The following is a 27,837-nucleotide window of genomic DNA, read 5'->3' on the forward strand; positions in this document are numbered from 1 at the left end:
TCCACAGTTCTTGGCTGGAATGGACACTGGGAGGAGAGGGAGGAATTTGAAAGGATTTAACTGCAGATAAAATATTAAAAGAATTTGATGTGTCAAAGTAGAGCAGGATGTATGTAAAGCTAGTATTTCCCTTGACTGGGGGTGATAGAGGGATTTGAAAGGATTTAACTGCATATGAATATTAAAAATATATAGTGCAACTTGCAGTTTTGCAGGGTACATGTGAGGTTGATGTTTCCCTTGACTTGGTGGCGGGGGGGGTGGGGGGTAAGATCAGAGAAGTCTCGAAGCCAGAGATCAGCCATTCAGGTGCAAATAAATCTCTTCAGCAGAAGGTGGTAAAGCTTTGGAATTCCCTTGGGCAAGCAACATACACAAAAATTACTGGAGGAACTCAGTAAGTCAGGCAGTATCTATGGAGGGGAATGAACAGTCAACATTTCAGTCTGAAACCCTTTATCAGGGCTGGCAAGTAAGGGCAGAAGCCAGAATAAATAGGTGGAAGAGTGGAGTATTGGAACGCTCTTGCACTGGTCTTCATGTGCCATGCATGGTTAAAGATATTCATGATGCATTAAAAGTCTATTAATTGCTTGTTTTATGCCTGGAACTCTTTCATAACAGCACTTTTGGTGCATCTTCACAGAAAAAAAATGCGAGTTTAAAGCAATGGCTCTGTATCACCTTCTTGAAGGAAATTTGGGATCCGATCCACAATGAACACCAGTCTTGACAATTACACTCTGATTCCAAAAAGTAGAACATATTCCAGCGTCTAATGAGAGGGTTTGATGTTGACAGAATGTTCCTAATGGCAAGAAAACTTGGAACCAGGGTGCAATAACAAGACTTTGGCCATTTTAGTACAAGTGCAATATTTTCTCCTCCACACCTTCCCCCCTCCCCCAATCAGGATTGCTAATTCTTGTAATTATTTATTGTGGCAAGCTGTAGACACACAGTTGTTAAGTATTTTCTAAACTGAAATAGTCTTTTTGGTCATAGGAGGAGTCAAAGGATATGAATGGATCAGAAAGAAAAGTGAATCAGCAATTACTTTATTAGCCTCTCCAAGTCCAACCCTACATTCCCATCATGAGAAATGGAAACGGGTAAGGCTCTACAGGCCAATCCCTTGTACAGTGGATACAACAGATTACAGAAACACTGATGAACTCTCGACTTCTGAGGATGATGAAGGCGGAGAGGTAAGGGCCCAAGTGTGTATGACTTTATTGAAGGGGATGTGGGGAGATTTGGTTCCCATCCTCGCATTTCTTCAGTGGAATGGCAAAGAAATTTTGTCGAGTCACTCTAGAAAATTGTGCTTCTGTGGCTCTTGTATTGAAGTTAAAATTAGATTTCCCCACACCAAGTTTTATTTAGTATATCAGGTTTGTAACATTAAAAATCAGGCATTTTTATTGTTAATGTTCTGCAAAATATGCATTTCCTGATTCATGCTGATGTCACCACAAGGGCGATGTCAGGAATGGCCACTGAAAATAACTGTCTTAACAAATTCCACAGGTTACAGCCAAAAAGGAAATTGGTCAGCCTATCAGAATTCATCACTGGTCATTTTTGGAACACTTGATTGAGCTTCATCTACTGTGCTACACTCCATATTTCCTGTTTCTGCAACTTGCAATTGTTATTCAGTGTTTGAGCTTTGATTGGCATTTATTGGTTCAGTAAATGTTGGTTGTTCGTGTAGAAAAATTATTTATAAATTTGCAGTGTTTTGAAGCTAGTAATCAACACTTAAGCAGCACTGTTAAACTCAGCAGCAAATTCATGCTTTGCACATACAGAACCTTTGGCAGATGCATCTCATATCACCCTCTGTTCTAATGTCAGATATTGGCCTTGAAAGCGAGTACACTGCAGGATCACCAGAACAGTAATTTATGAGGAAATGTTACATAATCCTGGCTTGTACAGAAGGTTGTTTTGAAGGTTAAGGGATTATTTAATTGATTTTGTTTTAAAAATATTTCGCGCAAAGTGAACAAAGCCTATTTCTTTTGATGGATAACATAACAGAAATTATTTGATTTTAGATTTAGCATCAAGACATGCTCAAAGGTAAATTAAATTCTCAAAGAGTATATGAAATACTGAATTCATTCTGTCAAAGGTTGGGGATGCTGGGTCAACTGAAGTTTCATGATAACATTAACTTGTTGATTATGATTGCAAGGAATATGGAGTATGAAATGGGTAAATGGGAATGGCCTATACATATGCAGAACATCAAACCAAAAGGGCCCTGACTAATATTTGTAAACTTCATCTTGTTCAAATCTGGACCATTTTACGCTGAGAGAAAACTAACCGACATTACACTATAACTAATATTCAAATACAAGAACATTTCAGATATGATACTTTAAGACAATTTTATTGACATCAGTTTTGTTAAAAATGATAAACCACTTGGCTGAAGTTTGAAATATAGTTCAGTGCTATTAAAATAAATATTCCATACAAAAATGTCCTTCATGGATATGCAAGTTATCAGGTACTACACAGGAATATAAATTTATAAAACTAAAACTGTGCATTATTGTTCAATCGAACAAACCTAATTCAACTTATTATCTTCCTTGTTGGTTACATTAAGTTAACGTATCCTCACCAAGCAAAACATTAAATAAATGTTACTAGCAACATACAGAATCCATCTGTGTTCTTTCATTGTTGCAAAGCATTCTAGATCACTGGTCATTTTGTGTAGAAAAGGAATAACAACACAAATAAATACAGACTATACTAAATAGCAATGTCCATTCCTTCAAAACAACAGTCCCAATCAAATGCTCCCTTATCGATCACATTTTTTATTCTCATCACAATATAGTGCGACTCTAAATTAAATAAATCTAGTCCCTTCTAAACTCTACCTTTCATGTTATGTGCTGCTAAGTATGCTTGGATACGCCAAACGTGTTTCCAGTTCTAACTATTTTATTTTAAGCTTGTTCATAACACCAACAGAAAATTATCAGTCTTGTATCCATAGAGCATCTCAAACACAGCATAGGCACTTCTGTGCTGTCCCTAACTGGAGGTGTGACCATCAGATATGAAAAATGGGAGTAACTGAAGGAACAAACAGAAAATGTTGGCAACAAATATAATCTGTGCAGAAGGTGGCACAATAATCTTTTATAAACAAAACTGCTGATAAAAGATACAGCATTCTCAGCTGTAGATTTGTGCAAACTACTGCACAGTAACAAACTCACCATCTTAAAGTGGAATATTTGATATAATTCTAACTTAAAATCTTATCTTTTTAATTTCTATTCACCAGGTGTGCAACGCTACTCCACCCAGTGCAAAATTCCAGGCTAAATACTGAATGTACTTAACAAGGAGTTATTTATAGAAAAGAGCTGTAGTTTATTGAGGTGTATATCTGAACCTCAATGAAACAGCATTTACCTTAGATACCTGCAGGCTGCTGCTGCATTTAGGTTTTTGCATCAGATATTGATCTTTTCATCAGTGTACTGGGAGAAAGCATTGGCAACACAAATTCCCCACATTGTCCTGCCAACCTTTGTTCCACCAAAATAGATCAGTACCAGAGTACACAGCCGAGTTTGCACTCCTTGCAAACATAATGGAAACTGAGTAGAAGAGTCGCTTGGAGTAAACAAGAAATAATGCTCTATATTATTTAATAGTCAATGGATCAGTCGGTACTAAAACTTCTGTGCCACATTAGTGGTTGTATAGAATATATCAGTAAGAACAATTTAGAATATAATATTTTATTCTAAGACAGTTACTGGAGGAGAGCTTAAATGGGTTAAGGGGTCCTCAGGCAGTCCAGATAGGATTCTCAAATTTAAATCTCCCTTGCATTTAAGATTTCAAAGAATTATTATTAAACAAGGGTTGCATTCATTAACTGCTCAATTATATTACTGCAGAGTCACTTGTGCAGCAGGAAATTGTGCGATCTGCACATAGCAAGGCCCTCCAAATCACAAGTAAGGGTTTGCTTAAGAGAAGAATTGATAGCCAACACGGTGGGAAAGCCTCTTCTTTAGTCATTCAAGGTCTTTCTTGTCTGAATAACACATAAACATTGTTTATTAAAGCTGTTGTGCTGATGATCAGTGCCAGGGTGAAACTCATTTTTCTCTTAGGAACATCTGATCCAAAGATAAATGCCAAGCTGACTTCACGGAACAATTCAGTAAATGATTATAATCCCTTCAGAACCGCAACCTTCCAAACACCAACTGAAATCTAAATTTTAAATTTGTAATTGCTTTTAAAATTCAAAGCACATTTGAAATGAAACAAAGGAAACAGTTCAGGTCTAGAATATATCAAATGTCACCTTTAGCTTTTTAATACTACAAAAGCTCTCCTTTTCACACAGCCTGGTACAGCGATTCTCACACTCAAGTGGATTGTGGCATGTCACAAAAAATGTTTACTTGTTTTCAGCCAGTGACTAGGGGTTTTATATGTATTCAGCCAGCAGTACTGTCTGTAACACTAGCAGCCTAAGACAGTCAATGATAGAATTATTCTAAAGGCTCCACAATTTACACAAGGCACAAGGCTGCAAATTGGGAAAGGACAGACTTATTTCCTTGGACTAATTTACTGCTGGATGAGATGATGTTACTCTGAAGACCAAAATTAAAAGGGAAAGTTTGCTATTGCTTCCCTTTAAAAAAAAATCTAGATCCTCAACCAAAGGAAAATTTTTAACATCAGTGCTTTAGGAATGTTAACACCTCAGTATAGAATATCTACAGCAACTACTATGGTTCAGTTCTCTCAAGGTTAAGTACTAAACGCTAAGAAAACAAATAGGTTATCAAAGCCGAGTGAAGCAGATTCACTAACTTTGTGACACTTTGTAAAACCATGATCGCAAAGTTTCTATTTTGACTTTGGGAATACTTTGGATTCCCAACAGGGGCTTCCTATCATATGTAAATGTACAAAATCTTCAGAGAAGGAAATCCTTCTACAGTAGATGCCCATCAATTTTAACATTTTACAGTAAATAATACAACTGTTACAACAACTATTTTCATTAAGTATAAAACAATTAGCAATAAATGGTTGCTAGAGCTAAGAGTTGGGCCGTTAGATATATGGAAGGTTTAAATAAATCACTTTGCAGAAGAAAAAAAAAAAAATCACAAGTTAGTCCAGGATTTCCAACAAGTATAAATTGTAAATTCTTCTCTAAATTGCAGGTGAAGGGTGTGTCTTGTACCTGAAGCTGCTAGGTGCTAGGTTACCATCATGTATTTGCCACCGTTCAATGAAACATGTTGGTGACAATTTACAAGTTGTGATTCTAGGTAACAATTCTCAGTAATTGTTCAACAGAATGCACACAAACATACATTTTCCAGTGAGAAGAACTGGATAGTAACCAGGAATGGAAACTTGGCTTCTCCCCCACCCATTTTACCAACTATCCATGAGGAAATTATTGCCTTCTGATTTATTCAAAGAACTGGTCAATACATTTAGGTCCTTAATTTGTAAAGGCTTGAGGATTACAAAATTGACTTAGAACAATCTCCCTCACTGCACTGCCAAGTTTTTGCCATCTCCCAGTTCTTCTGCCAACATTACATTTTACATATTAATATTAAAAACCCAATGCTTCTCTCTGTGCACCTACTCCAGTTCAAGATCTCCACAACCACAGCTGCTCACAAGTCCTGTCCCTCAAAGGAACAAAATCGATCAAATACAAGCTGCTTACTCTTTTTAGACCTGGAGCCCCAGTGAATTAGGGGAAAATTGCACAGTGGGAAGCAATAGGCTAAAATAATCTGGAGGCAGGCATGGTATATTTGTCCAAATCTTATCTATTATTCTACTGATGATGCAGCCATTGGAATTTTGATACTTCGTGCAGATGCTGCCAACTCTTCAATTTCAGCATTTAACTTGTGAATTACCCACTCCATAGCTTCTCGGCCCTGTGTAAGAAAACACATACTTCTATATTAATACAGTGGTTACACCTAGTGCAAAACATTGTTAACTGTTGTTAGAAAAGCATAGCTTTGTGACGTGTAGAACATCCCAAAAGCAGATGTACTCAAACTAAGGTTGTTCCAAGTTCATTTCATATCTTGTTCAGTTAGCTGATTTTATAGAACGTTACTAGCCATTCTCTCAACTATTTTTAATGTCAGCTTTAATGAAGAAAAATTGAGAAAAAAACAAATAGCAGTGGGAAGACAGAAAGAACAAAGATTAATCAAAATTACCTCTCCCAAACACCACTCAGTGTTGTCAGAAGATAAAAAATATTGCTCAATTAAGTGAATACCCATTTTAACCTTATTGATAATTATCAAAGCACTCTGAGATTTCTTAGCATTATACTTAAAAAGCAGGGGAGAATGCAGGAAGAGGAAAGTACACCAGGGATAAAATATACTGCTTAGGTATTCCAATAAATAAATCAGAAACTCCAAAGCAAATACACAAAGACCTTTCCATGCCATATTATTACAAATTTTGCAATTGCACTTACTTTATTTGCATTAGCAGAGATGGTGTTTGCCATTATTCCTTCCATGTAACTGCTTAGACTCACCCCTTTTACACTAATTATAGCTTCTTGGGTAAGAATGGTCCTGGAAAAACAGGTTTGGAACACAAGGAGTCATCAGATGTGGTAGTGATAGAGGAACTAAAACTTCTTCTTTGCACACAGTAGTTAGACAATTTTTGGCTTGTGAAATGAAGGATGTATAACAGGAACATAAGCAGTATTCCCAGCATAACCAAAGCTGTCTTTTATTTTGTTATAGGTGCCAGTTGGTTCATTTTGGCTCCCATTAGACTCATTTTCCTTGTTGCCAGACAATTTATGCTCCTTCACATGTCCAGTGCCTCCCCTTTGCTTCTTTTAACTAAGGGCAAGCTATCATGAACAATGCATATTAGTCACTGGCCAAACATAGCTAAACAAAATGAACTGGTGTACAGTAGATTTGCAATCTGTTTGCCCAGCTATATTACTAAATAATTAGGCATGGCAAAAGATAAGGGCAGTGACCAGAGTGTGAGCTCAAATGTCACTGCTCAACAACATAGGCTGGATGATTAGATCCTGCTCTGCCAGGATGATGCAAAAAGAGCACTTTTTGTCTACAAGGCACAGCAGTCACCCTGCTGTTAACCACCAAAAGTAGCATAAATACATCCTCCACAGAACCAGTAAGGAATACAATGCTTTTACAGGAGTTACAAACATCATGTAGAATCCTTGTATTTATACTGCTACCTACTTTTCAGGGTCCTGTGGGTGTGGTTTATATTCCAACCGCTCATCAACCGATACTAAATTTGTTAATGTTATCTGTAAAACAATTAACAGGATTTAAACAGTTTTACAGAAGATCCATTTGTTCTACACTCAAAAACAGTCAAACACAAGTAGAATTAGTGTCAAATAACATGGTTACCAATAAATGAAAACCAAAAAGTAACTGTATAAGCTGGAAATCTGAAGTAAAAGTTGAATAATAATGTTGAATAATAAAGTTGAATGTCTAATAATACATTCAAGGTGAAAATAAGCAAAGTTCAAAGATGACATGCAGGGCAAGTTTTTTTAAAAACAGAATGCAATGATAGGTGTTTGTGAAGGAAACTATGACAGAGGTGTTTAAGAGATTCTTACATGAATATGCAGGGATGGAGGGATGTGTAGACAGAGGGAACCAGTTGGCTTTTAATTACTAGTCAGTTAATCTGGTACGACATCATGGCCACTGTGTTCTACTGTTCTGTGGTCTAATCTTTGATCAGAAACACTAGCTCTGTTTCTCCTTCCACAGATGCTGCCTGGACTACTGAGTGTTCCAGTACTTTGTTTTCATTAGCCACCAGTAAATCCTGTTAAAAGCTGGGAAACTGGGCAAAACAACCTAGCTCAACAGTCAAATTAAACCCACACTTATAGAATTAGTAGGCTTTAGGATGTCATCATGGACAAGAACAAATCCATCCTGAAGAATGGACTAAATGACAGCTACACAAAAATGAAAGGCCATGTAAGGACTTATGCAGTGGGGACTGCTATTAGAATACAGAATGGTACAGCGCAGGCCCTTTGGCCTATAATGTTGTACTGACCTTTAAACCTACTCCAAGATCAATCTAGCACTTCCTTCCCGCATTCTCTTGCCTATATATAGCTTTCAGAGTCAACTAAAGTAGTTAATTCTTAAATGTCCGCTGAAGTGACTCAGTTGTACCATGGCCACCTGGTCTAACTGGAAGGATAAATAGAATGGAGCACTCAACACAACCTGGACACGGAATGTAGATACAACAAAGATACTTGTATGCAAGTTAGGCTTAAAGCCCTTCTCTTGAACATTAAAAAAAACAGATGTCCAAATATTTGTCAAATAACTGCCAGACATTGTAAAACTCAACAGAATCATATGTCAGAGTGAAGATGCCAGATTCCTCCATCATAACCCTTGAGTCTCAAAGTCAAGACAGACCTTAAAAGGCTGGCAGTGACAGTAACAAGAAAATCCTTTGCAATTACTGTTTTTTGCATTAATTGCTCACAAAATGTGGCCTGATCTTCCTCTAAGTCACAATAATAGATGAGCACAATCTGCCTAAACTAATAACACAAACAAAATTGTACTTTTCATGTCTTTATTGTACACATTGTTTAATCATTCATAGTCCAGGCTGGAAAAAGTATGTGAACCCTTGTATTTAATAACTGGTAGAACCTCCTTTAGCAGCAACAACCTCCACCAAACATTTCTTGTAGCAGCTGATCAGACTTGCATTAAGGTGAGGAGGAATTTTAGACCATTTTCTCCAACAAAATTATTTTGGTTCATCAATATTTCTGGGATACCTTGCATGAACAGCCTTCTTCAGGTCATGCCACAGCATCTCAATTAGGTCAAGGTCTGGACTCTGACTTGGCCATTCCAAAACACAAATTTTCTTCTTTTTAAACCACTCCGTTGATTTACTCTTGGGTTTCAGATTATTGTCTTGTTGTGTCATCCAACTTCTATTAAGCTTCAGGTGACATTCTCCTGTAAAATGTCTTGATACAATTTTGAATTCCTTGTCCCCTCAACGATTGTAAGATGTCCAGGCCCTGAGGCAGCAAAGCAGCCCCAAACCATGATGCTCCTTCCACCAGGCTTCACAGTTGGGTTGAGGTTTTGGTGTTGGTGTTCAGTGCCCTTTTTCATCCAAAGCCACAATCCAATCTCATCTCATTGATTGGAACAGCTGACTCCCAACAGCTGTTGTAGAAGGCGTTGCCCCAGAAGTTCACATACTTTTTTGAAACTGGACTGTGAGTGTTTAAATGATGTACTCAGTACTGACGAGAAGTAGTACACTTGTTTGTGTGTTATTAGTTTAGGCAGATTGTGTTTGCCAATTATGAGGTAGATGAAGATTAGACCACATTTTATGAGCAATTAATGCAGAAAACCAGGTAACTGCCAAGAGTTCACAAACTTTTTCTTGCAACTGAAGTGTCATGACATCAGGTAAAACATAGAAAACAAAAGATGCGGCTGATTAACACCTAACATAACTCAGCTGATTTTACTGGTCCTTGATATTGAACAATGGTCGGAATAAGCAATAAGAGTTCATTTCCAAAACTGGCTTGGCAGCAGTGACTAAGTTAGCCATTCTGGAGAACAGATTCTGTCTGCTGCAAGTAGTGAGGAAACCAAAGTATCAGTTGATCAGTCTACCTGTAGCAATCTGTGTGTAGTACATTATAGCAATGGCAGAAGTCCCTTTGGGAACATAGTCTTACCTTCACAATGGAGGCATTCTGCATTGTAATATGACAAAATTAGGTTAAATGGGACAGGCTCTGAACAGATCTGGCAACTTAAAATTGGACATTCACTTTGCAAACCTTAACCCTGTGGTGTGGCAAATCATTCACTCACCAGGGGATCAATTCTAACTCTACTAAAACAGCATACCAGATGCATCTAAGTAGCAAGGCCCAATCTAGAGAAGTAAAAACACAGTATGTAAAACAGCGGAAAGACAGTATGCAGTAGACAGAGGCAAGTGATCTGAAAAAAGATGAGATCAAAATGGAGCTCTGCTGTTCTATGGCATCTGGGCATGGACTGTGGACAATTAAACAGCTAACAGAGGCAGCAGCTGTAAGAGCTTTCCCATCCTCAACGACGGCTGGGCCCAGCATGAATGACAAGACAAAGCTAAAAATTTACAACTGCATTTGGAATAAAATGTCAAGTAGATAAACCATCTTCCAAAATGTCCATCATCACAGAGCTGACCTTCAGCCTATACAATTCGCTCCAGCTGGAATGGTGAAATGACAAAGAGCAAGGGCTAAGGACAGAAAACATTCCAGATAGGGTACAGGAACCTTGTACACAGCATCAGCCATCCCCGGAACCAAGCTGTTCCAGTTCATTTAGAAAGCCAACACCCACTGGGAAATAACCCAGGTACAGTATATTCTGTTCACAAAAATCAGCACAAATCCAATCAGGCAAATTACTGAAGTTTTCTCCTAATAATCAAAGCGATGACAGGTTTGTTCATTCCTGTCAATTGGCACTTATTCACCAATAAACTACTCCTTGATTTTCAGTTTAGACCTCACTAGGACTCCAAATCCCATCACAACCAAGTGAATTCCAGGGGTTACGTGACAGTGATTGCCCTCGACATCAGTGCAGTATTCAACAAGGAGTCCAGTTAAAAGTTAAACGGGCATCAACAAGAATAAAATTTGAATCACTGGTGTCTTTTCTTGAACAAAGATGGCTAAAGTTGGGAGTCAATTGTACCAGACGCAGGGCATTCTAGAGGAGTTAAGCACCTCGACCAATGGTCTTGCTTCTATTTACATTTACCTCTTCTTTGGGGTGTATGGGGTGTCAGGAAGGGGTAGCACCTCTGGTGGGGGAACATGTCGTGTCCTTTTCAGGACGGTTAGTCCACCTTTGGTCCCCACCTGGCACTCAGCTCTCACCTGTGGCTCCCTGGAGCTGTTTGCATGCGACAGTGGCCACACCCCGGGCAACGGCTTCGACAAGCCGGCTAAACCAGGTGAGGGTAGCCGACGGGTCTCAAACCCTCGGTGAGATAGGGAGTTGTCTATCCCAGCATGTGAAGACAGACTCCGGCAGATTGAGCGGACGAGACCAGCAGAAGGTCCAACGGTCAAGAAGGCGGTCTCTGCAAGCGTCGTGGAACGTGTAGAGCAGGACAAGACACAGAAGAAGTCCCGGTCATCCACTGCGCCTAGTCCCATCTCCAGCCGTCTAGACTCTGTCTTGCCACTAGATCCAGATGGGAATTGGGAAGAGAGAGTGAGGCTGACGCTGCGCAACTCTCCCTCACTTAAATCCAAATCACGCGCTAGTCTTGAGACCATCATAATGGTGTCGAGGTCCTCATCGACGTCAACGATGGACGAACAACCAACCAACCTCTTCTTAACAAATGAAGCAGCCCAAGACACACTGCAGACAACATTCAGGCACTGGCTGTTAAATGAATGGATGCCAAAGACATGCCAGACAATGACCTCCTTCAACACATCCAACCACCTACCCATGTTATTCAATGCACTAACACTGCCATCCTGGGAGTTAGTGCTGACTAATGGACCAGCCACATAAGTACTAGAGGCACAAGAGCAGGTCAGGTTTGATATTCTGCAGTCTTTTTATCAGTTACAAGGTACATTACAGTAATGGGATGGAATACTCTTCACCTGCTTGCAACCATCCAGTTCAATCCAGCCTGACTGATAGCCCTACTACAACAGAATACCTTGACTGGCATGTGCATTATCTTCAAGAGGTATTGCAGTTATTTTCCTAGGTTACTGTAATAACAAATTCCAAATCTATGACCTCTACCAGGACAAGAGTAGCTCTCACATAGCAAAATCCCCATCTTCAGATTCTACCACCATAACTTGGAAATGTATCCCCATTCCTTCAGTGTTAGTGGTTTTAAATCATGATTTATGATTGAAATTGATTGGTGTAGGCCTAGGTTTATAACACTACCAGCACATGGAGATGTCCGTGGGAGAATGCTGCCAACTGGCACATTCTCGGCTGCAGGAGTACGTGCTGAGGGACGCACTGAAACTTGGTGCAGCCACCGCTAGGGCCCGGTGGGGAAGGACCACGGTATAGGTTTCTCCACCCGTGGGAGTGGGAGGGGTCAGGTGGCGGGGAGTATACCCCTCAACAGTGATGTGGTAAGGTGAACAACTGGAGTGCCACGTGGGTGGCCATAAGTATGGATATGTACAGAGTATGATGGAAATGTATGTAAAGGATGGAAAGTTACTGAATGGTTTATTGTATATAATTTTATTTTTGAATAAAGTATATTTTGAAATAAAAAAATTTAATGTAAAAAGAAACCAAGAAATCTTACAGAATTGTGATCAAAGGCCAACTATGTCAAAGGTGAAAGTTAAAAAAAAATGTTCAAAGGCACACAGAGCAATTCCAGAGCTCAAGGCATACTTAACTGAAGGTTTAGTTGCCAGATTCTGGCATCAGTTAAAACCATGAGTTTGTTTGGTGTATAGCATCATGTATTGCATGGAATGGAACTGGCCACACATAGTTGCTGGGTGTCTTCACCCAGATGGAAAATGCTCTGACGTGATAGATTGGATAGTGCTTTAACAGGGCATGTTAGTAAAGAACAGAGCAGAAAGTAGGGTGTTAAAGTAGCTGATGAATAGCTGGGATAACATCACAAACAGTCTCAGCATTCACAGATTAAAGAAGGGGTCCGTAGGTATGGTGGAAAACGTCTGTACTCATCTCCTGATTGCAAGTCAAATAATTAGTTAACATGGAGCTCAAGTAGAAGAGGTTGCTGTCAACTTGTAAGTATACTACAGAATAAAGTTTGGGAATAACACACCCAAATTTGCTTGCAATAAAATTCATTATATCATAAGGCTTGTATATTTTAGAATAAATTAGTGATGGTAATAAATAATGTAAACTATTTGAAAAAGAAACTGGCTCACATCATATAGTAATGCTAAAAAAATTGTAGTCTCACAGGTATGGATTGGATATTGCAGCAACATTTGTTTACTGTGCAATTTTTCAATGTCAAGTAGAATACTAGACGCAAGAGTTTATTTACATACTACCTAGCAACAGATGACATGATTTCAATTAGTCCCTCAACCATTATAACAGCAAGAGTATTATGCAATGTTTCTACAGTTATCAATTTACTAACATTTGCAGATCTTAGCTCCATGGTTCTTTTCACTGGATCGACGATGGAGTGTTCATGCACGTATGTCCGTGTCCTGGATGCACCGATGAGCTGGAAAATTGGAAGTACAGTCAGTCAATGCTTTAGTAATAAATCCAGAAATAAATTCACACCTATGACCTTTGCAACCATCCAGATTTGACAAAAAAAAACTGTGTGGTCTATAAAGTTAGTTACAACTACAAAGGACTCCTGATGGTAGAATGAATGATACAGTTGACCCACAGTAAATCACTAACTTGCTATAGTAGAGATGACTATTGGTTTGGAGTGAAGAGCCAGAATTTATAAACTTCTGTTGAGTCATTAAAATCTTCCCGACTCTACCCACTGATTTTCTTCCATAGCAGCAAAACATGCCCTTCAAAATTAAATGCATTGATCCACTCAGTCAGCATCAGAAACCACTGTTCCCTAGTAAATGCAAAGACACAAGATATTAAGGAAAGCTATATGGGACGTTGTTGATTTCCTGCTTCCACTACCACACTGATCTCCCTGAGAATTCAAGGAGCTTTCTGACTCCATCTTCAACATAAACCAATTCTAATGTATAAACATGATCTGATCAAATGTCAAGTATAGTTACAACAGCCAATTAAAAATACAGTATAACCATAACCGGGTTCAATTGCTCTGTCACTAACTTTTCAAATAGCTTGGTGTCAGCCTATCTGTTGTCCACGTCACCGAGCAGCATTGCAATGAGACAATGAATGATGGCCTTGTGCCATTTCTTTTTGGTTGTTCCATGTGTCAAGGGAAGGATTGTGAATAGAACAGAATTACACAACTGAAGTCTTTCATAACGGATGATGTCACTGATCAAAACCCTTCCACAGCAGAAAATCAAGTTAATCAACATTTCAGTTCCCTTATTGAACTTCACCCCTCTGGCTGATTCAACCAAAAGCGCCTTCCAATTCACGTGTTCACTTTAGCATTGTTCAGGTAAATCGTCAGATATAATAAAAACACTTTGATGAATGTAACCAATTAAACTACGGTCAGCGCAATTATAATTTCATTCCCGATTCCCGGCCCCGCCCCCCCCCGGCCATTCTACAGTGGTTCTGATAGCACATAGTAATATGCTATGGGTGGAAAGTGGAGAACCAGTAATCTAAATCGTAAGCTTGCATAGATAAGAGGACAATTTATGGCTGTAAAAAGCAGTTCCCAATGCCACGCTGGATATTGATCCTCTAATTATAGCCAGAGTTATGCAATAGTCCCACTCTTAATACCAGGTCAAGTTGTTTATGTGGCAGACTAGTATCCAATGTGCAAGTCTTAATGGACCTTATTATCACTTCCCTATCATGCTTTGCAAGCCTCAGTAAAATTTAGAATCGCAATCCTTTAACTTACACACATTTCAGTCGTACACACAATTACATTTTGATTCAAAAAACCTAGAATGGCCCAGTAAAACAAAACCTTGGCCACGTACTAAGTTTAAGTAATATTGGGTGAGTTCAAGGAACGTTATTGTCTTATATAAACACACTTTTTTGCCTCTGCACAAAGTCCACCATTTTGTTCAGCCACAAGGATTATGAAACTCAGACTACAGTTCATGGAGTTCCCAGTTGGCAAAGTATGACATTAGATCATAAATCAAGCTGTAATCAAGTAACATTGGAATCACAAAGAATTCAGTGACAAATGCTTAAGCAGAATGGTCCCGGAATTTATTTAATTTTAGTAGTAATAATGCATCCCTCTGACTTTCTATTGGGGTACTGATTTTATAGTGCTCGCAAGGCCATTGTGATACTATTTCAAATCATCATGAGCTGTGCAAAGTGACTGGTGGGTGATTCTGGAGATTTGGGAAAATAATAATATTTATAGAGTATAGTTTTATTTTTGTCCCAAGTTCACTTCTGGCCTGTCCAGTTGTAATATAAAATTACCACATTTGGAGAAATGGCTATTAAATAAATTACCAATTCATTGCAGCAACTCCAAAGATGCTGAGGAAAATAAAACACTGCTTGAAATATATCAGTTCATTCCCTTCCCAAGAACTGGTGTCAAATTATTAAAGTACATATTTATATAACATGTCTCACAGGAAGAGTTCAGAGCATTTCAGAAAAAACTGACACGGATCAAAAAGTTTATGACAGAATGATAATGGACAAGATAATGACAAGAGAATAGGCTTAAGTGTTTTCCCTTTGAAAGAAAATGTGAGATAAATGCATTTAAAGAATCACACAGATGTGAAACTATTGAAGAGTGGAGATGGATAGAAGAGGACATGGCAAAACAGGAGTGCCAGGTACAATAAAAGTCTACACCTGGTATACAACTGTTCAGTAACCCTGATGGTTCAGTACGTAGCTTAGTAATTAGTTGGGTTTATGAACTGGGGATCAGGAATGTGAATGTGACTGTGACTGGAGCAGGATCCCCAGGTGCTTGAATACTCAGTGGCCACTTTATTAGATACATCTGCTTATATCTAATCAGCCAATCATGTGGCAGTAACTCAATGCATAAAAGCATGCAGACATGGTCCAGGGGTTCAGTTATTGTTGAGATCAAACATCAGAATGGAGAAGAAATGAGATCTAAGTGACTTTGACCATGGAATGATTGTTGGTGCCTGACAGGGTAGTTCAAGTATTCCAGAAACTGTTGATATCCTGACGTTTTCACGCACCACCATCTCTAGAGTCTACAGAGAATGCTGCACAAAAACATAAAAACATCCAGTGAGTGGCAGTTCTGTGAGTGAGAATGCCTTGTCACTAGGAGAGATCGGAGGTGAATGGCCATACCGGTTCAAGCAGGCAGGAAGGTGAAAGTAACTCAAGTAACCACACGTTACACAAGTAGTGTGTAGAAAAGCATTTCTGAATGCACAACACATGCTTGTGGATGAGCTACAGTGGCAGAAAATCATGAACATACACTTAGTGGCCACTTTATTAGGTACAGGTGGTACTTAGGAACACTGGTCACTGAGCCTATGTCTCCCATCCTACCCTTTGGCATCCTCTGGATTTTTCTTCTTCTCTACAGTCCCTTTTGTGGTTACATGTCATTACCTTTAATATCTTCTTTTGATTGTCCCCAGTGCTGCACTTCTGGCTCAAGTTTTAAGAGAGTGGGAGATCGCAGAGAGAGTTGAAAGTTGTTCCTTGCGGAGCTTACATGCCAGTTTTAAAAGATCTGACATTAGTCATGAGGGTATCAGATTATCAGAGTTTTATTCTTATCTGCAGTTATTAAAATACTTTTGAAGGCCAGGAAGGAAAAGTGAGAATGTGAACTATGTACAGCATTTCTCAGGGGAGAAGTCTGATGATGAAATGTTGCAATGAGTAATGAAAAGCTGTAGGAAATTGAGTAAAAATTAACTTTGCCGCTGATCAAACATTCAGCTGAAGTGATTCAACCAAAAACATTTGTGACAAAGGCCAATAACAGACCAGATTGGGAGGTGGCTACTTAGTTCCAAGTCAGTTCTGTCATTGGCTTGAGATCATGGCTGAGTAGTAAGTTAACATCCAACCCCTTCTCAAGATTTTTAATTACTCTGGTCATTGAAAAATATTAACAGATGACCTAATATCAGTTTTGTTTTCTAGAAGAGTTTCAGGCTCCAAACTCCATGTGTAAAACTTCACTCAAAGGCTTGGCTCTAATGTTGAACCACAACTCCTTGTTGGGGGACTCCCTTCACAGCAGAAATAGAATAGTAGTCTTCTCTCCCCACATTTTCTGCATACTAATTACACAGCCTATATCAATTTAATACAGATATAAATTTCTAGCAACACTGAGTGAAAACATTCCAGATCTCAAAAGATCCTAAACTTAGCCATAAACCATGGAAAAACAGCTCTACACATCCAAAGGTAGCTATGGAATCGAGGATAAAAGAGGAACAATAATCTCATCTCTGCCAGTCAAAATGATAGGATGAATGCAGAATGGGATACATCAACAACTCATCCAGCTGGAAACAAAGTTTATATGGAATTTAAGACATACAATTTCCTTAAAAGGACTGAATAATTCAATTCTATGAAAAAACCATACAAATTGCAAGATATACAGCAAAATTGATAGTCCCTGTTCCTTAATAACCATAACAACTTCTAGAAGATGTACGGTACTTACTGATTTTACAACAGATGGTAGGCCCCATTCTGTACTGAGCAGCCTCTGGCTATGCAATTTGCCTTGGTCATCAATACGTCGATCTAAAACATCAACCCCTACAACGCACGGGTTCATGGGATTGGGGTACTTTTGCATGGCAGCTTTAAACACAGTTTCCCATGGATGGCTAGAGAAAGAAAGAAAGAAATTCAGCAACAAAATACATCATAAAGTTATAATAAGCCAGAGGAAGCTGCCTTCCAAAGGGCCAAGAATTCTAACAGGTTAACAGCTCCAAATTAGGTCAGCAATTACCAGTTCAGACATTATATTCACTCAAAATCACACCAGCTTTCAAATCTGACCGTGTGAGCATAATATTGCACAATGAGAAGAATCCTATCTATTCTTATGCAGATTACTGGACATCAATTTCTAAACCGGTTTTAGAATTTTTCACGACAGTATTGTATTTACAGTGATGTGCCATTTGTTCAGAGGAAAGTTTAAAAGTTTCAGTGATGATTTTATTACCCAAACAATATCACTAATTTACAATCATTCAAAAAACATCAACAGCCACATTTAATACTAATTTAATGCAAAGTTAAAACTGAAACAAATATTACATTAATAAACGGATAAATCAAGGAAAGCTGGAAGAAAAATGGAAAAAAAAGTCAAAATGGAATAAGAATAGGACAGTGGAATAAAATGACAGGCAATAAAGGGTTTCTAAACAGCCATTAGCAAAGGCTAAACAAAAGGAAATGCTCAAAATTTAAAATATTTTGTACAGGATGAAGTTATGGCAATTACGTGCTTTGGTATTTTTAGCTATATATTGAGATTATGGAAGTTACACACAATATTTAGTGGAAATTATTAAGGAGGAACTAAAACAAAACCATGACAACCTGAAGTGGACAAACCCACCGGATTCAAAAGGCAAGACCCCCAATCCTTTGGGGGAAACTGGGGAATATGATAGGATCATGCAGATTACAGCATGAGAAGGACACTTCTCCAAAGCTTCCTCTGTTGTTCAGTAAGATTGTCTGATTAGATCTCGGTTTCAACTCTGCATTCCTACCCATACCCAGAAACATCTCACCCTCTTGATTAACACTATTATTTACACAGACTCCTTTCCACCCTTTATAGATCAGTTCCAATGACTCATGCCACTCTGACACTCAGATTTAAAAAATACACCTCACCTCTATTTTAAATGGCGTGACCTTTTTTTAAAAAATGTGGCTACTAGCTCTAGATTCCTCCATAAAAGAAAACATACTGTCCACATCCACACTGTGAAGACTAGCCAGGGGTCACCCCAAAACTTTACAAACTCCTTTGAGAAGTTAAAATAAAATCAAAGGAATGGAGATAGCAAATGTAACTTTTTAAAAAAAATATTAAGACTGATCGTCTTACATTACTATCTGATGTGATGCAGCCAGCTATTCTATGACAAACTGAATCGTCATGCATACGGACTTACTTTAAATCAGATTATAATCATACTTAAATGAAGGGGCAGCAATGAATTTCAAACAAGTAATAGGTCCAAAAAGTCAATTGATTGTCAAAGTATGCATATGTCACTATATACTACCCTGAGAGTCATTTTCTTGCAGGCATTCACAGAAGAAATACAAGAGAATCAATGACAAACTCCGCATAGACATAATATTGTGATATAATGTACAACTTAAAACATCTCATTAGAGAATTTAATAAATGCCCAACAGGATTAGTGCAGGATCACAAAAAACACCCAGATAAGGAGTTAGTTACTAATAGATGAGATTGTTCTTGTGCCAGTTATGTTTAAAGGATCATTTAAGATTTAGAATTGATATAGATAGATAGATAGATATACTTTATTAATCCCGAGGGAAATTTGGTTTCGTTACACCCAATATGATTATGATATGATTATTACCAATATGATTATGATTCCCAATATGATTATTGGGTGTAGCTGGAATATCACAATCATTCATAAACACAGAGAAAGTGACTGGGAATGTGATATTCTCTGTCAAAAGGTGGAACCAAATTCTATACATTCTTTCAAAAAGGCAAAAGAGAGCGAGACAAAGATCCTGTCACAGTTGATCAGGCATCCTCAGCTAAGACACAAGAGAGATCTTTATTCTTCCTTTAATCACAGGAGCTCTCTACTTTAGGAGACTTGCAACCCTCGTTAGTTATAGAACCACTACAAAATTCCAAGTAAGCACTTGGCTACAATCAAGGCAGAAGTAATAACATCCTCTCCCTTGTACAACCACCAGAACTGCACACAGTATCTATGGAATGGCGATTCAAAAAGATGTGGACTTCATACAATCCACATCTGTATTGTGCAGCAAACTTATCCACTTCTACAAAACCCTGCCCTTTAGTTGTTCACCTATGCATTTTGAATTCACCTAGTTGAGGTTGAATGTGCACTACAAATTTAAGCATTAGAAAGCCATTCATTTGCACACTCAAAAATAAATTTAAACACAATCACAGGCAAGTATGTATATAAGTTTGCTGAGGAAATGTGCAGATTCATCTGAAACTAACAACATCTGCAAAGCTCCAACTTTACAGCAGAGGCCTTACAGGCTCAACAATCTACAATAGCTCCACACATTACCAGAATGAACAATATAGTTACTCAGTACACACTTTCCAATGTACTGTAACTGCACCTTGGTCCACTTGTTCTCATCAAGAAAACACGTACTCATTTGTTGCATACACCTCTTGGAATGAGTACAAATGATAAATTAGAAGGCTGAGTTACGGTTCTGAATTCACTATAATTTGGACATCCAGGATACCCGGCTTTGTTGTAGCAACAGAACACAAACTCATTTTCACATCAAGGAAGATAATCAGTTTTTCACTCACTATAAGGTCAAAGCAACCTTATCAATGATCAGATAATTGCTTTTACAGAGAATACTGCATCAAGTGCAGCTCTTTTGTTTTAATGGAACTTCTTTATGGTGTGCTATGTTCAGGCACCAAATTGCCGTATTATAGATGTTGAATCCCCCAAATTCTAATCAGTGGCAAGCATCATTACGTTTAATCTCCAACCAGGGAGAAGCGTTGCACCACAGAGGACGAACAAACACTGGATTTCTCAGTAACTGCATCTGGAGATTTGACTTTAAACGAAAAACAAGGAAACCTTATGAAACATATTTTGAATAACACGTTCTGTGCACGTCAGGTATGAGGCCGAGTGCTAGTCTCAAGGGGGCAGATTTTTCCTTGACTATCTGACCCCTTCCCCCTTCTTCTTGGGGATAAAAATCTAAATGATCGATAACTCACAGTCTGCATCAGGTTTAAAGCCCTCACGTCACGGCTCGTCCTCTCTAAAGGTCAGCAGGGTGAGGACTGCTTTCACCTTCAGCACAGTCACACCATGAGGGTCAGTAAAGGAGCATTCCGGCTCCTCTCTCACCTCGACCCACCGAGAAACTGTCCCACTTTTTCCATCCCAGCCCATCTATGATCGTGAAATACCCTTGCCGGCTGGAGGCCCAAATAACTGGCCTATTAGTGCTCCCCGGGCCCCATCGAGCGGCCTGTTCTCCCGGCCCCGGTGCCAGCCCGACTCTACCTAGGGGTGGGCAGGGCTCGGCGTCACTCACTTGAAGACGTGCTCCGATGTCCAGATCTTCATGGCGCCGCTGCTCCCGCCGGCTCCCCGTCCGCGCACCCGGTACCAGAATCTTCCCGGCGATCTCTGACATCGGCAGCGCCACGTGCCCGCCCCGCCCGTGACGTCAGCGCGCCCCCGGGCAGATGGCGCGCAGGCGCGCAGGCGCTCCGGGCTGGGGGAGCGGCTGGGCTGATGTCCGTTTTCGGTCTCAGGCGCGATGGGTTCTACCCGTGACTGACTGCCCTGGAACTGAGAGGGGTATCGGTATTTCAGTCAGCTGCGCTGCCTAAGGTGAATTCTGACGTGCCTAATCAGAATTGGACTGATTATCACTGGCATGTGTTCTGTGTCAGCAGTAAAGTACGATGTCACCGTTTATAAATATAAATAATTAAATAGCCCGAAAGACAGATAGCAAGGTCGTGTTGAGATGTGGTGGCAGAGGGGAAGAAAAAAATGTTGAGCGTGGATGGTCAGGCCTCTGGAGCTCCTCCCCGATGGTAATAATAAGAGAGCATGTCCCAGATGGTGAGGGTCCTTAAATGATGGATGCTGCTTTCTTCAGGTACCGCCTTTTGAATACGCCCTCGGTGGGGAGGTCTGTGCCCGCGATGGAGCTGGCTGAGTCTCCAACCCTCTGGAACGTCAGGCAGTGGTGCAGCCAGTCAGAATGCTCTTCACTGTAGATCCGTAGGATCTTGCTGGTCTTTGGAGATATACCAAATCTCCTCTTATAGGAGCCGCTGACTGACTATGAATACTAATAATCTTTGTGATTGCATCAGTGTCTTGGTCCAGAGTATATCCTCTCCACTGTTGACAATTATTGGAACACAATATTCCAAAGGCATCCTCACCAACCTTCAACCACACCACCTATTTTAATGTCATTTGGAGACTTACTAATCACGATTTATATATTTTCATCCAGACCTTTGATATAGACTTTTTGTAATCATCAGTAGTCATTTTAAATTTAACTGAAATCAAATTCCATACTTGGGATTTCAAGTTCTCTGATCTTGTCGATCAGGTTTCCAGATAGCTAGTCTAATAATTTTCTCAGTAATATCCCACAGCTGAAATTCTAAGTCTTAAGATTTAAGATCTACAGTGGCATGCAAAAGTTTGGGCACCCCGGTCAAAATTTCTGTTATTGTGAATAGCTAAATGAGTAAAAGATGAACTGATTTCCAAAAGGCATAAAGTTAAAGATGACACATTCCTTTAATATTTTAAGCAAGAAAACTTTTTTATTTCTATCTTTTAACAGTTTCAGAATAACAAGAAAGGAAAAGGGCCCGAAGCAAAAGTTTGGGCACCCTGCAGGGCAGTACTTAGTAACACCCCTTTTGGCAAGTATCACAGCTTGTAAACACTCTTTGTAGGCCAAGAAGTTCTGTTTTAATTTCATCAGTCCACAGGACTTGTTTCCAAAATGCATCAGGCTTGTTTAGATGTTCCTTTGAACCTTTTGAATATAACTTTTTGGCTGCAATGAGCAAAGGTATGTTTTGAGAAAAAAGGGTGCAGAATTTCATGAAAAGAACCCCTCTCCAGCTGTTAAGCACAGGGGTGGATTGATCATGCTTTGGGCTTGTGTTGCAGCCAGTGGTACGGGGAACATTTACTGGTAGAGGGAAGAATGAATTCAATTAAATACCAGCAAATTCTAGAAGCAAACATCACACCGTCTGTAAAAAAGCTGAAGATGAAAAGAGGATGTCTTCTACAACAGGATAATGAACCTAAACACATCTCAAAATCCACAATGGGCTACCTCAAGAGGTGCAAGCTGAAGGCTTTGCCATGACCCTCATAGTCCCCTGACGTAAACATCGAGAATCTGTGGATAGAAACATAGAAAATAGGTGTAGGAGTAGGCCATTCGGCCCTTCGAGCCTGCACCGCCATTCAGTATGATCATGGCTGATCATCCAACTCAGAACCCTGTACCAGCCTTCCCTCCATACCTCCGATCCCTTTAGCCACAAGGGCCATATCTAACTCCCTCTTAAATATAGCCAATGAACTGGCCTCAACTGTTTCCTGTGGCAGAAAATTCCACAGATTCACCACTCTCCGTGTGAAGAAGTTTTTCCTCATCTCGGTCCTAAAAGGCTTCCCCTTTATTCTCAAACTGTGACCCCTCGTTTTGGACTTCCCCAACATCGGGAACAATCTTCCTGCATCTAGCCTGTCTAATCCCTTTAGGATTTTATACGTTTCAGTAAGATCCCCCCTCAATCTTCTAAATTCCAACGAGTATAAGCCTAGTTGATCCAGTCTTTCATCATATGAAAGTCCTGCCATCCCAGGAATCAATCTGGTGAACCTTCTTTGTACTCCCTCTATGGCAAGGATGTCTTTCCTCAGATTAGGGGACCAAAACTGCACACAATACTCCAGGTGTGGTCTCACCAAGGCCTTGTACAACTGCAGTAGTACCTCCCTGCTCCTGTACTCGAATCATCTTGCTATGAATGCCAGCATACTATTCGCCTTTTTCACCGCCTGCTGTACCTGCATGCCCACTTTCAATGACTGGTGTATAATGACACCCAGGTCTCGTTGCACCTCCCCTTTTCCTAATCGGCCACCATTCAGATAATAATCTGTTTTCCTGTTTTTGCCACCAAAGTGGATAACCTCACATTTATCCACATTAAATTGCATCTGCCATGAATTTGCCCACTCACCCAACCTATCCAAGTCACCCTGCATCCTCCTCACAGCTAACACTGCCACCCAGCTTCGTGTCATCCGCAAACTTGGAGATGCTGCATTTAATTCCCTCATCCAAGTCATTAATATATATTGTAAACAACTGGGGTCCCAGCACTGAGCCTTGCGGTACCCCACTAGTCACTGCCTGCCATTCTGAAAAGGTCCCGTTTATTCCCACTCTTTGCTTCTTGTCTGCCAACCAATTCTCTATCCACGTCAATACCTTATACCCAATACCCTGTGCTTTAAGTTTGCACACTAATCTCTTGTGTGGGACCTTGTCAAAAGCCTTTTGAAAATCCAAATATACCACATCCACTGGTTCGCCCCTATCCACTCTACTAGTTACATCCTCAAAAACTTCTATGAGATTCGTCAGACATGATTTTCCTTTCACAAATCCATGCTGACTTTGTCCGATCATTTCACCACTTTCCAAATGTTCTGTTATCACATCTTTAATAACTGACTCTAGCACTTTCCCCATCGCTGACGTTAGGGTAACCGGTCTATAATGCCCCAGTTTCTCTCTCCCTCCTTTTTTAAAAAGTGGGGTTACATTAGCCACCATCCAATACTCAGGAACTAGTCCAGAATCTAAAGAGTTTTGAAAAATTATCACTAATGCATCCACTAGACCTCAAAAGAGCAGTGCATGCAAGACGGCCCAAGAATCTCACTGAACTAGAAGCCTTTTGCAAGGAAAAATGGGCGAAAATCCCCCAAACAAGAATTGAAAGACTCGTAGCTGGCTACAGAAAGCATTTCCAAGCTATGATACTTACCAAAGAGAGTGTTACTAAGTACTGCCATGCAGGGTGCCCAAACTTTTGCTTCGGGCCCTTTTCCTTTTTTGTTATCTTGAAACTGTAAAAGATGGAAATAAAAAAGTTCTCTTGCTTAAAATATTAAAGAAATGTGTCATCTTTAACTTTATGCCATTTGGAAATCAGTTTATCATTTACTGGCTGAGCTATTCACAGTAATAGAAATTTTGCCCAGGGGTGCCCAAACTTTTGCATACCACTGTAATTCTAAGATGGCTGAAGATGTGGCTGCTGATGACATAAGGATTAAAATAGTTCAGAAAAGGCATGAATTGGGAAGAAAAACATCACTGATCTTGGAGTGAATGTTGGTGACAGGGTTTAGGCCAGTTGTACAGCTAAAAATTACTTTAAAAATATAGCATTTAGAGACAAAAGTAGAAAAACATTAAAAGTGAAAGGCATGACCACAATGGAATGAAATGGAAAAAATGGCTATCTGACATTGTTAAATTAAACAGCAGGTCCCAAGCGTTACAATGTGCCTAGATGGAAGATGAGGTGCTGTTCCTCGAATTTATGTTGGCATTGTTGAGACAAGTTGAGAGACTGAAGAGATGTCAGAGTTGAGCGGGGAATTAAAATGATAGAAGAGCGAAAGTGCAAAGACCCCCCCCCCCCACTTTGCTCAGTAAAGAGCTTTTCTGAAAAGAGGTAATTCAATCAGTATTTAATTTTCCTAGTGTACAGGAGACCACATCACAAACACTGTATGCAATACAGTAAATTTGAAAAGATGTTAGTGAGTTACTACTTTATCTAGAAGGACTGCTTGGGTCCCTGGATGCTGGTAAGATGCAAGAGGGTATATGTTCCATCTCTATTTGCATGGGAGGGTCCAAGAGGGGTGTGATTGGTAGCAATAGAACAGTAGGCTAGGGCGTCCTCAAGGGAAAGGCCCTTTCAGTTTGCTGAAAGATCAGGACAAAGGAACATGGTGGAATCCTCTTGAAAGTGGTATAAGTTATGAAAAACGTAGGGGAGAGTGGCCTCAAAATTACTCCAATGATGGCAAGGGAACCCTGAGCTTCCAGTCTCACGTCACTCTAATTGTTAATTATTTAGAGTTACAGTGTGGACCAGGCCCTTCTGGCCCCACAAACTGCACCCCCTAGCAACCCACTAGCCTAATCACAGGACAATTTACAATGACCAGTTAACCTACTAACCGTATGCCTTTGGACCATGGGTGGAAACCAGAGCACCCAAAGGAAGCCCACACTGTTAAGGGGAGACGGTACAAACTCCTTACAGACAGCATTGGAATCGAACTCCAAACTCTGGAACAGGCTGAACTGTAATAGTGTTGCACTAACCACTACGCTACCTTAGCACCCACTATTCATCCTGCCCACTCTGACATCTCAGTCTTTTGCTCCATTGCTGTCCAACATAAGCTGAAGAAACAGCACCTCATATTGTACCTAGGCAGGCATAGTACAGCCCTCAAAACTCAGCCACCCTATCTTTTGCTCTCTCCATGGACTTGACCGTACCTTTCCTTTTCAATGTGTTGAAATTTAAAAACCTGCTGTATCCTCATTTTCCCAATTCCGATGAAGGGTCATTGACCTGAAACTCTAACTTTGCTTTTCTCCCCACTTCTGCTAATTGGCCTGCTGAGAACCTTCAACATTTCCTGTGTGATTTCAAATTGCTAGCATCTGTTGTATGCTCTGACTTGAATGTGAGGATGCTAGTTTGGAAGGAAGGAAGTTACAAAGATGATTTTCAAAGCGGGGATGACAGGAGAGGGAAGTAAACTGTCAAAAGGGAAGTAACTAACAATGTTAGGCACTTTGATGGTTTGCAGTGTTGTTTGAGCAGATCGAAGCAGGTGGACAGCAGGAATTATGAGAGGACTTGAGGAGGAGATAGATGAGAAAAGGGCTCAGAAAGTGAGGGTCCTTATGGGAATGCTCGGGGAATGATCTCAGTCTGAAAGCCAGAGTTTCATGAGGTGTTTGTACTTATTTGAGACAAGCACAGCAGGACCCAAGGATTATTTGCAGTGTAGAGAAACTGTCACCAAAGAAACAAATACCGATTGATTTATTTCCTGGCCTTACCATGCCCAATTCCTTTAATTAGACATTAAAGGAATTTAAGAGCAATTAATCTTCAAAGTACCATCATTTATTATAAAACTACTTTGCAATGTGGTGGATTAACTATTTACTTGAGGAAAGGCTTACAGCTGAAATCTGCAGCTGCATGGTAAACCAGGAAGAGCAACACTCATCCTTTTACTTCCTTTCTCACCACCCAGAGTCCCAAAATGGCTTTCCAAGTAAAACAGTGATCAGCTTTAAAATATTTCTTCTCACTCGTGTCAGAAAAGAAAACCAATTTCCTTTCAAGAGAATTCAATTCTGTTTGATGTTTTGACCAAAGTCGAATTTATTGTCATATGCACAAGTAGATAAACCCAGTGGCCTCTTTGTTAGGTACAGGTGGTACCTAATGAAGTGGCCAGAGCATATGTATTTTGGTCTTCTGCTGCTGTAGTTCATCCCCTTCAAGGTTTGATGTGTTGAGAGTTTGGAGATGTTCTTCGTACACCGCTGATGTAATGTGTGATTGAGTTACTGTCCACCTTCCTGTAGCTTGAACCAGTCTGGCCATTCTCCTCTGACCTCTCCCATTAACAAAGCATTTACACCCACAGAACTGCCACTCATTGGATGTTTCTTTTCCCATTTTTTGTGTAATGCCCTGGGAAAGGGTTCACTGCTAATGTAATGGTTTCTCTGTAGCAACGGTGTTTGGGTTATGATTAGAGATAACGGGGGCTTAATGTCAATGAGGGGAGGCATTTTTCTTTATGTGCCCGAGAGAAGGGGTTTCACAGGCTTTTGTTTGGGAGAAGATGCCAGAACAGGGAGATCATAGACCGCAGGACTGAGCAGACTTGGAATGGGGTCAGGAGTCGACGACGCCCGGGCAAATTGATGGAGAACAAAGAGACGGGAAAACAATGAGCTCCAACGTGCACAGTAGACTGTTTCATTAAAATGGGCCCTTTTTCTTTTTGTTTTCTTTACTAACCCTATGGTCAAATTAAGAATTATCAAGTTCAATCATTTAATTGCATATTGTGTACTGTTTGTTATTTTGTGGTATTGATTTGTAGCAGGGGAATAC

At 39.9% G+C, this 27,837-nt stretch overlaps 1 protein-coding gene across 1 annotated transcript; it reads right to left on the minus strand.

Moving 5' to 3' along the window:
• Positions 1-2,388: 2,388 nt before the first annotated feature.
• LOC140185583 (PRELI domain containing protein 3B-like) lies at positions 2,389-21,392 on the minus strand. The gene is made up of 6 exons (XM_072238944.1): positions 21,129-21,392; positions 17,479-17,647; positions 13,300-13,389; positions 7,302-7,372; positions 6,542-6,644; positions 2,389-5,978 (listed from the first exon to the last, which is right to left on the minus strand). The coding sequence occupies exons 1-6, from the start codon at positions 21,158-21,160 to the stop codon at positions 5,868-5,870; spliced, it is 576 nt and encodes a 191-aa protein (XP_072095045.1). The 5' UTR covers positions 21,161-21,392; the 3' UTR covers positions 2,389-5,867.
• Positions 21,393-27,837: the final 6,445 nt, after the last annotated feature.

Source organism: Mobula birostris, chromosome 2 (genome assembly GCF_030028105.1).
Source record: "Mobula birostris isolate sMobBir1 chromosome 2, sMobBir1.hap1, whole genome shotgun sequence".
In the NCBI taxonomy this organism is placed as follows: domain Eukaryota; kingdom Metazoa; phylum Chordata; class Chondrichthyes; order Myliobatiformes; family Myliobatidae; genus Mobula; species Mobula birostris.